The following is a 10,588-nucleotide window of genomic DNA, read 5'->3' as shown; positions in this document are numbered from 1 at the left end:
TTAGAAGAAGACCTGTCAGGGCTGAAGAAAGAGTTAAAGTCGGCCAGGACCTACAAAGGCAGCTACCAAAAGAACTGTACCTGGACCGAATTAGTAAACTTGATGAGGATGTTCTGCAATCTGGCTGTCGCGATGAAGTGCCAACCCCACAGGTACTGAAGAACATCTCGAGGGAGTTCAAGCAGAGGCGTCGGCTACACAGCAATGAGAACATTAGTTTGCAATTGATGCTGGAGAGAAGAGGAAGTTCGGCGGACCAAGCATTGCAGAAGGTGTTCCTCGAACCCAAAGGTGTGATGCTGTGGTCGTCAAAAAGCATCGCAATATATCAAGAAAGATGCCAAGAGGACATCATTTATCTTGATGCTACGGGGAGCATCAAGACCAAAGAAAAGGGGTCTCCCCCTTTTTATGTTTATGAAACAGTGGTTCGGAATCCAACAAAAAATAAGTCTCCTTTTCCAGTTGCAACATATTTAACCTGCGACCACACCACAGCCTCAGTGACCTACTTCCTTGAGGCATTCCTAACGGATGTGTCGCCAGGGCAGGAAGTCACCCATCCTGCTTATGTGTGATGGGTCAATGGTGCTGATGCAGGCAATATCTATGTCTTTTGGAAGGAAGAGCCTAAATGACGCCATCAACCACTACTACAGAATAGCAAATGGTCAAGGAACCAAGGCAGACTTTGCTGTGCCCATCCTTCATCGGTGCCTGAGCCATGTAATGAAGAATGCAAAGGAGATGTGCAGAAAGTAGTAAGCATAACTAGAGTGTCATAATGTCAGCAAAATGTCACAGTTAAGATATAATGATTGAGACTTTACAATCTGCATAGGAAAAAGAGCAGAAACTGTAACATTAATGTATTCTATTATTAATGTTTTGCTAAGAAAAGAGTGGTCTTTTTCAATATCCAAAGTTCAAGGTTAGATATACTGTACAAATCACATTACATTAATTGCATTTAAATACATTCTTAAATTATTAATCAAAGGTTAACCCTCTGTCTCTCTGTCTATACCCCGCAGTGCACCCAAACACTACCACTTGGCCATGCACATTTTTGGGCTGTTTACAACAGCCAGCACTTTGGAGGAACTGGATGACATGGTGCAAAGTGCTGCTGTTGTTTTCAGTAGTCCTTCTAGTGCTGCTAATGTGGAGAAGCACTTTCAAAACCTCCAGACATGGCTTCAGAGGTCTCAGGTACAGCTGGATGACACTTCCGAGTCCAGTCTTATCAAGGATGACTTGAGGGTAAGTGTATATTTATGTTTGTACAATAACATTGATATTTACCTGACCTAAAACACAAACAATTAAGTTGTATTTAAAGCAGAAAATAAGGAATGACAATAAATTCAAGTTTATCGTGACATTGGCTAAAGAATTATAAAAAGAACTGTCGGACATGGTCATTGTGGAATAATCGTTCTATTCATAATAATAATAAATAAATGAAATAATTTTTAAATATGTGGGAGAGAGTAGTTGAGACAGTGTGTTCTGTCATTGCATGTAAAGACTGTCTGCAAACACACCAGTAATGCCACTGTTACGGTTAACTGCAGGACATACCAGGCAGCAACAACTTTGCAAAACGCTACAGGCAAGTGGTGTCCAAAGCACCACTGGACACGGAAGGTGAGGCCAACCTGTATTACTGCAAAGGCCTGATGATTCACCTCACCAAATACATCCTCCCATATGTTGGACTGTGGACTGGGATAATGCTTGGTCAGTCATATTTAACAATTTTCAAGTTGTTGATGTATACATATACATATATACTTTTTGAGCTAATAACAAAAAACTTTTCGTCATTTATTTCATTCCAAAGGTGACCTTGGACGACATGGACATACCAAGGCATACGAGGATTATTCCCAGCATTATGCTGCCTTGCAAAGAATCCAAAGACAGGTAACTGGAATGTCACATGAAATGTAATGTTTTTCAGGTTATATTCTATTTGGCTGCTAATGTCATCAACATATATATGAATGTGTGATTCCTTTCAGAACATATCAGCGGATAACAAAACACAGGGCATTATGGAGAAGAGCCAGTGGGACTTAAAACACATTAGGTTCCATTCTAAACGGCTCAAAAGACTGGATGACTTTGTGTCGCAGTACCAAAGCAGCCACACCGCTTTGCTGAGGGACTCTGAAGACTCCAAGAGGTTGTTGGGCAGGAAGGTATGAAAATATATTTTTTTTAATTATGGAAGTATTAATGATTCTTTGTGTACACACACTGTGAAAGCAAAAAATGTTCTTGCTAACTGCTTCAATTAAAAAATATTTATTCTTTCTGCAGAGATTCTGAGTTGAAAGGGAGAGGTGGAAGGAGCGAAAACAAAAAAAGAGGGGGAAATATGTGACAGCCCTGAAGAAGCCATTCCCATTCAGAAGACCAGCCAAGAAGGTATGCAGTAATTTCAATGCTGGATTTTCCTTTGGAAAGGTCCAAGAAGAAAAAGAATTGTTTTCATTCATTTTTTCCTTTCAGTACTGTTGTAATAATGAGGTCAAAAACAGAAACGAAATAGAATAGCCACACACCAAACAAGGCCAGTTTTTTAAACACAATGTTGTGACATGAAAAATGTTAGCGTTCATTTAGTTTTTATTCTGCACCTATTTCTTTTATGTAAATGTACCACACACTCTGTGGCTGTAACAATGTGGTCCCCAAGGGACTTGTGGCCAGACCGTGAGGAGCTTTGATCAGTAAAATCAGAAAAGAAATTGTAAAGCATGGAGGCAGTGTAGACGAGCCAGCTAGGTCCATGTTGTCTTTTTCAATCACCAATAATGCTTTGTGTAGCATTCGTTTCATGAGAAAATTACATTGAGAGAGGAAGTTGTGTTTCTGGAGGTGTTTTAAAATAGTAGGGAAGAACAAACAGCCAGACTCAATGGACTGTCAATATTAGCAAAACATCTTTTTCTAAATTTTCATATATGCAGGTCTTTTCTGTATCTCCAAAAAATGTTTATGAGACTATTTCCATTTACTACAACACATGCATTTAATGCATATTCTAATCAATGCGTTATGAAAAAAGTTCATCTTAACACACGGCTCATAATAGTCATGCAGTTCTTTCCTTAGTAGATATAATCAAATATCAAGCATAGAAACTGGAGCTCACATGAACAAACAGGCACGATCAAATACACTAAAATACACACTGAGGAAGCACATCTTCAACCCTAACTGTAGAAGCTATGATTCGTATTTCCCTACCACATTTTTATGTGAAACAAATATTTTAGGTCAATTGTATAAAAATTTTGACTAATGCATTACTGTAAGAAAGTAAATTGGATTACAAAAAGAAAGAAAAATAAATAATTTACTAAACAATAAAGGACCTAAACAACATATTATCTTTGTACTAAAATCGTCTATATGTGGATTCCTCTGTGATTCAGAGTCCGCTTGGAGCACAGAGTGATCCATCGTCCCAACAGCCAACGTCATCTGTGCCGGGGCCCCATGAAGACATAGGAAGTGGATCCATCTCCGATAAACCTTCTGAAAAAATCCCACCACATGAGGGAAAGAGGCTAAGCATCGAGCTGTCACAAAGCTTTAAGGTGTCTGTCTGGAAGGCTGATCTCACCACCTTCACAGTTGATGCTGTAGTAAATGCAGCCAACACCAGGCTGCAGCATTTAGGTGGCCTTGCACATTCCCTGAGTGAAGCTGGAGGGCCTGTCATTCAAACAGAATGTGACAACTACATTGCTCAGTTTGGAACCTTGAAGACAAGTAATGTAGTTGTAACGGATGCTGGCAAATTCTATATTGTTCATCTTTGTGTTACATATCTGAAGCTCGCTGACTGGTGGAAAAAAAACCCCACAGAGATTGTGGTTTCAGTGGTCCCCTGCTTGACCAAAGGACATCTCATCATCCGACACAGTGAACTCTGTTCGCTGAGACCTCACCAGTGGTTAACAGGCGAGGTACATTTTTCCCTTTTTTATATTTCAAAAGCATGTAAATATTCATTTTAATGTAAAAAACAATAATATTTTTCTCTCTTTTGATTCAATGACATAGATAATCGAAGCCCTGTTTCACCTTTCTGGGAGCCGCCTGCAAATGGGAAAAACTGTATACATTCTCAATCACTACTTAACAGGTGTAATCCTGTTTGGGGATCGAGAGCAGGTTGCCCGGCATGGCTTGTCCAAGGTAATCTCATTAGCCACATTGTAGTGTGACGATTCATGTGTTTTCAGATTAAAAAATAGTTGAATCAGTACAGTTGTCTCAGCATTACACGCCACATATGGAATTATATCCGGCAGAAAATTTCACTGGAAAAGTTTTAACATTTTCAACAAGTAACGACTAATACAATGAATATTTCTTTCACAGGTGAATTTTGGCAGTTATCAGGGCATTATTTCCTTTGTTAACATTGACAACACACACTGGAAGTTTGTGGTTAGTTTGATCAATTTTAATTGAAATATTAGACATACATATTACTATTTTCATAAGATGTAAACTTGCATATTTTTATTGAATTAATTTCTGTGTAATTAAATATTCTTTTCAGTACATAAACACAGTCACGCAAACAGTCTATCTGGTGGATCCTTCAGCAAGTTCAAGAGAGGAAGCAGATTCCAACCTTGCAGCAAAGAAATTCAGGTATTAATAACTCTTCTTTTTTTGGCCAACACATAATAATGTGGGGACAACATCTGCTTCTCATTGTGTTGAATAAAGGGCCTTGCACCTGGTAACTATGTCGGCACTCCACTCACTCTTTGTGCATGATGCCGATGTAAGTGGGACCCTCTGCAGAAAGAAAGAAGAAAAGTTATATTTGAATTATGTACACTGCGGTCTTACACCTAATAGAAGTCATTATATATGCAAGAGGGTTGGCAGTTTGATTTCTGCTGCAAACAATAGGCATTAGTCAATTTTTAGGCTTGGCAGCAGTATCAATGGCAGCAAAAAGGAAGATGGCTAAATTCCGCTGTTCAAATAGTGCACTAAATTGAGCTTTTGTGTATGATTGGGTGAGGCTCGGCACACGAGTAGAGCTATGCAGCTCAAGTTTTCCGTGTGAACTTGTTTGCAAGCCTAGCTTCATTTATATACCAACAATAATGTAACTATAGAGTATGTTTTCTAAAGTCTTCAAATGAAAAAGTAACTGCTAAATCACAGCTGTTACAACTACTGATTTCTGGTAAATGTCATCATGAATTACCTACAGTCAGTACCTGAAAATGAGGAGAATAAGATATGGAAAAACTGACTGGGTGGACCTGAAATGGAAAGGTGGAGTGATGACCCATCCCACACAGAGAGACAGCAGTAGCTGCGGGGTGATTGTTGTCATGGTAAGTGCTTTCAGTTGGAATTTTTATATAGCAGTTTTTATGGCACTCTCAAGATTTTTATATAATCAATATAAATATTCAAAATAACTCAATTTCTTTGTAAAACTAAGTTTTATTAGTTTTATTTCATCGTGGTATTTATAAATGACATACAAACACAGATGTAAATAATCTGAATAATTATGTGTTTCTTGGTGTAGATGGCAAGGGCAGTGATGGAGAGATTTCCAGCTCTCCCTGTTTTCAGCTTTGAAACCTCCAAAAAAGCAATCGCAAGTGAAAGGGAAGAAATGGGTCTCCAGATACTGAAATCCTCAGGTTTGTATGGAAGATGTTTGTTTTTGGTGTTTATGAATACCAACTTAATACCTGTTAAGTAAATTAAAAGGAAAATAGGTCAATAATAAATGTTTTAGAAAATCTCTATTATTGACAGAAAATTATCCTTAACTTCAGAAAAGTGTTAACAAAGATAACCTTCCTTTTATTCTTCCAACTAGAAAATGCACCCAACCCACGAACAACACATGACAAAAGCATTAATTAATTAATGCTTTTGTCTCAAATCAAGACCTGAGACTACAAGCATATTTAGAGTCTGACTAAAGCAAAATTCAGTGAATGTTGATAGATGTCAGATATAGCAAAGCAGGTACTTATAAAATTGTGCATCAACTGACCGAGTAATGTGCCCTGGTTATAATTAATATAAAAGACAATCTAATGAGACTCAGAGGCAAAAATGGCTATTTACACATTCTATATTTTACTTCTCTCTCGGCACATTTTGCAGTCAGTTACATTTTCTTTTAACTTGAAGAAAGCCTCCAAGGCTATCTTTAAGGTTGAGTAACTCAAATAGTGTACACAAAAGGATCTGTTAGTCAATGTAGAACAATTGTCTGTTCTGACAGAAATAGAAATGTCATAATTAAATATTTTTAACAGACAGAGAAAAAAATGAATTGAGATAAGAACTAAAAAAGAGCAGATGCTAGTTGAAAACCAAATAAATAAGCATCCCAGGCAAATGAAAAAAAAAAATTCTCATAGAGGGCAAGAACAACTGATTAGAAGTAATACTTTTCTATAAAGGCAGGACGAACTCCCAGATATACAGAAAAAATAAATAAAATACATGTATATGTATGTAATAAGTGACATATGAGGCAAGCGTGTCAAGTTAGAATTTGAAAAGTGAGGGCTAATGGATAATACAATGGGAAGTATTGGTGAGAGTTACAGCTGAAGAGAAACCACACTGCCCACAGAGAGGAAAAACACTAGAAATTAAAACACAAACTCTTGCCATTAATTTTGTATAAATTATTCAAATCATTTTAAAGTATGCTTAAGAAATCAGTAGTTTTACTTGAAATTATTAGAAGGTAGGACTTCAATAACTTCAACACAAACTAAAAATCATCATATTAACTGGATATTCTTGTTTTGTTTTTGTTTTTATTTATATTTTAGTGTTTGATGTTGCAAGTAACTGTGCCTTGTGCTCCATGGCGAAGCCTCCTGGAACTGGACCCGATGTTACTAATTGGGTGAGGTGTTTTTTTTTTTTGTAAGAATGTGATTCTATATTTAATTTTGGATTTGGGGTGAGTGTTGTTAATTAGTACATTAACAGCTATCTTTGTGATTTACACTTTTTCATTTTATAGATCCAATGTGACTCTTGTCAGAGATGGTTCCATGAGCAGTGCCTGGGCATGGACACGAAAGACCTGGAAAAGGCCAAGAACGAGAGCTGGGATTGCCTCTTGTGCGTGTGAGTTTATTTATGAATGTTTGTTTGTATGAGAGTTTATTTATGAATGTCTGTGTGTAAAAGAGTTTATTTACGAATGTCTCTTTGGAAGAGAGTTTATTTCCGAATGTCTGTTGGTATGACAGTTTATTAACGAATGTTTGTTTGTAAGAGAGTTTATTTATGAATGTCTGTTGGTAAGAGAGTTTATTTACGAATGTCTGTTGGTATGACAGTTTATTAACGAATGTCTGTTTGTAAGCAAGTTTATTTATGAATGTCTGTTTGTAAAAGAGTTTATTTATGAATGTCTGTTTGTAAGAGAGTTTATTTACGAATGTCTGTTGGTATGACAGTTTATTTACGAATGTTTGTTTGTATGAGAGTTTATTAATGAATTTCTGTTTGTAAGAGAGTTTATTTACGAATGTCTGTTTGTAAGCGAGTTTATTTACGAATGTCTGTTGGTATGACAGTTTATTAACGAATGTCTGTTTGTAAGCAAGTTTATTTATGAATGTCTGTTTGTAAAAGAGTTTATTTATGAATGTCTGTTTGTAAGAGAGTTTATTTACGAATGTCTGTTGGTATGACAGTTTATTTACGAATGTTTGTTTGTAAGAGAGTTTATTAACGAATGTCTGTTTGTAAGTGAGTTTATTTACGAATGTGTGTTTGTATGAGAATTTATTTATGAATGTCTGTTTGTCAGAGAGTTTATTTACGAATGTCTGTTGGTATGACAGTTTATTAACGAATGTCTGTTTGTAAGCGAGTTTATTTATGAATGTCTGTTTGTAAGAGAGTTTATTTACGAATGTCTGTTGATATGACAGTTTATTTACGAATGTCTGTTTGTATGACAGTTTATTTACGAATGTTTGTTTGTAAGAGAGTTTATTTTTGAATGTCTATTTGTAAGAGAGTTTATTTAAGAATGTTTGTTTGTAAGAGAGTTTATTTACGAATGTCTGTTTGTAAGCGAGTTTATTTGCGAATGTTTGTTTGTATGAGAGTTTATTTACGAATGTCTGTTTGTAAGAGAGTTTATTTACGAATGTCTGTTGGTATGACAGTTTATTTACGAATGTTTGTTTGTAAGAGAGTTTATTTATGAATGTCTGTTGGTATGACAGTTTATTTACGAATGTGTGTTTGTAAGAGAGTTTATTTATGAATGTCTCTATGTATGACAGTTTATTTACGAATGTTTGTTTGTATGAGAGTTTATTTATGAATGTCTGTTTGTAAGAGAGTTTATTTACGAATGTCTGTTGGTATGACAGTTTATTTACGAATGTTTGTTTGTAAGAGAGTTTATTTACGAATGTCTGTATGTATGACAGTTTATTAACAAGTGTTTGTTTGTAAGCGAGTTTATTTACGAATGTCTGTTTGTAAGCGAGTTTATTTACGAATGTCTGTTTGTAAGCGAGTTTATTTACGAATGTCTGTTTGTATGAGAGTTTATTTATGAATGTCTGTTTGTAAGTGAGTTTATTTACGAATGTCTGTTTGTATGAGAGTTTATTTATGAATGTCTGTTTGTAAGAGAGTTTATTTACGAATGTTTGTTTGTATGAGAGTTTATTTATGAATGTCTGTTTGTAAGAGAGTTTATTTACGAATGTCTGTTGGTATGACAGTTTTTTTTAACGAATGTTTGTTTGTAAGAGAGTTTATTTACGAATGTCTGTTTGTAAGCGAGTTTATTTACGAATGTTTGTTTGTATGAGAGTTTATTTACGAATGTCTGTATGTATGACAGTTTATTAACGAATGTCTGTTTGTAAGCGAGTTTATTTATGAATGCCTGTTTGTAAAAGAGTTTGTTTACGAATGTCTGTTTGTAAGAGAGTTTATTTACGAATGTCTGTTGGTATGACAGTTTATTAACGAATGTCTGTTTGTAAGCAAGTTTATTAATGAATGTCTGTTTGTAAAAGAGTTTATTTACGAATGTCTGTTTGTAAGAGAGTTTATTTACGAATGTCTGTTGGTATGACAGTTTATTTACGAATGTTTGTTTGTATGAGAGTTTATTAATGAATTTCTGTTTGTAAGAGAGTTTATTTACGAATGTCTGTTTGTAACAGAGTTTATTTATGAATGTCTGTTTGTAAGAGAGTTTATTTACGAATGTCTGTTGGTATGACAGTTTTTTTTAACGAATGTTTGTTTGTAAGAGAGTTTATTTATGAATGTCTGTTTGTAAGCGAGTTTATTTACGACTGTTTGTTTGTATGAGAGTTTATTTACGAATGTCTGTATGTATGACAGTTTATTAACGAATGTCTGTTTGTAAGCGAGTTTATTTATGAATGCCTGTTTGTAAAAGAGTTTGTTTACGAATGTCTGTTTGTAAGAGATTTTATTTACGATTGTCTGTTGGTATGACAGTTTATTAACGAATGTTTGTTTGTAAGCAAGTTTATTTATGAATGTCTGTTTGTAAAAGAGTTTATTTACGAATGTCTGTTTGTAAGAGAGTTTATTTACGAATGTCTGTTGGTATGACAGTTTATTTACGAATGTTTGTTTGTATGAGAGTTTATTAATGAATTTCTGTTTGTAAGAGAGTTTATTTACGAATGTCTGTTTGTAAGCGAGTTTATTTACGAATGTCTGTTGGTATGACAGTTTATTAACGAATGTCTGTTTGTAAGCAAGTTTATTTATGAATGTCTGTTTGTAAAAGAGTTTATTTATGAATGCCTGTTTGTAAGAGAGTTTATTTACGAATGTCTGTTTGTAAGCGAGTTTATTTACGACTGTTTGTTTGTATGAGAGTTTATTTACGAATGTCTGTATGTATGACAGTTTATTAACGAATGTCTGTTTGTAAGAGAGTTTATTTACGAATGTTTGTTTGTAAGCCAGTTTATTTACGAATGTTTTTTTGTAAGAGAGTTTATTTACGAATGTCTGTTGGTATGACAGTTTATTTACGAATGTTTGTTTGTAAGAGAGTTTATTTACGAATGTCTGTTGGTATGACAGTTTATTTACGAATGTTTGTTTGTATGAGAGTTTATTTATGAATGTCTGTATGTAAAAGAGTTTATTTACGAATATCTGTTTGTAAGAGAGTTTATTTACGAATGTCTGTTTGTAAGAGAGTTTATTTACGAATGTCTGTTTGTAAGAGAGTTTATTTATGAATGTCTGTTTGTAAGAGAGTTTATTTACGAATGTCTGTATGTATGACAGTTTATTAACAAGTGTTTGTTTGTAAGCGAGTTTATTTACGAATGTCTGTTTGTAAGCGAGTTTATTTACGAATGTCTGTTTGTAAGCGAGTTTATTTACGAATGTCTGTTTGTATGAGAGTTTATTTATGAATGTCTGTTTGTAAGTGAGTTTATTTACGAATGTCTGTTTGTATGAGAGTTTATTTATGAATGTCTGTTTGTAAGAGAGTTTATTTACGAATGTTTGTTTG

General features: G+C 34.8%; 2 protein-coding genes across 2 annotated transcripts; both read left to right on the top strand.

The window, feature by feature from the left end:
• Positions 1 to 603: 603 nt before the first annotated feature.
• LOC143315907 (uncharacterized) lies at positions 604 to 3,752 on the top strand. The gene is made up of 7 exons (XM_076723471.1): positions 604 to 761; positions 1,035 to 1,263; positions 1,578 to 1,743; positions 1,847 to 1,929; positions 2,028 to 2,207; positions 2,329 to 2,436; positions 3,450 to 3,752. The coding sequence occupies exons 1-6, from the start codon at positions 610 to 612 to the stop codon at positions 2,335 to 2,337; spliced, it is 819 nt and encodes a 272-aa protein (XP_076579586.1). The 5' UTR covers positions 604 to 609; the 3' UTR covers positions 2,338 to 2,436; positions 3,450 to 3,752.
• A 105-nt stretch (positions 3,753 to 3,857) lies between these two features.
• On the top strand, positions 3,858 to 7,204 carry LOC143315908 (uncharacterized). The gene is made up of 8 exons (XM_076723472.1): positions 3,858 to 3,986; positions 4,084 to 4,218; positions 4,405 to 4,473; positions 4,589 to 4,683; positions 5,261 to 5,387; positions 5,588 to 5,705; positions 6,864 to 6,940; positions 7,061 to 7,204. The coding sequence occupies exons 2-8, from the start codon at positions 4,126 to 4,128 to the stop codon at positions 7,169 to 7,171; spliced, it is 690 nt and encodes a 229-aa protein (XP_076579587.1). The 5' UTR covers positions 3,858 to 3,986; positions 4,084 to 4,125; the 3' UTR covers positions 7,172 to 7,204.
• Positions 7,205 to 10,588: the final 3,384 nt, after the last annotated feature.

The sequence above is a fragment of the Chaetodon auriga genome, chromosome 23, assembly GCF_051107435.1.
Source record: "Chaetodon auriga isolate fChaAug3 chromosome 23, fChaAug3.hap1, whole genome shotgun sequence".
Lineage (NCBI taxonomy): Eukaryota > Metazoa > Chordata > Actinopteri > Chaetodontiformes > Chaetodontidae > Chaetodon > Chaetodon auriga.
The sequence above is the reverse complement of the archived record's forward strand: the minus strand, read 5'-3'. Positions and strand labels throughout refer to the sequence as shown.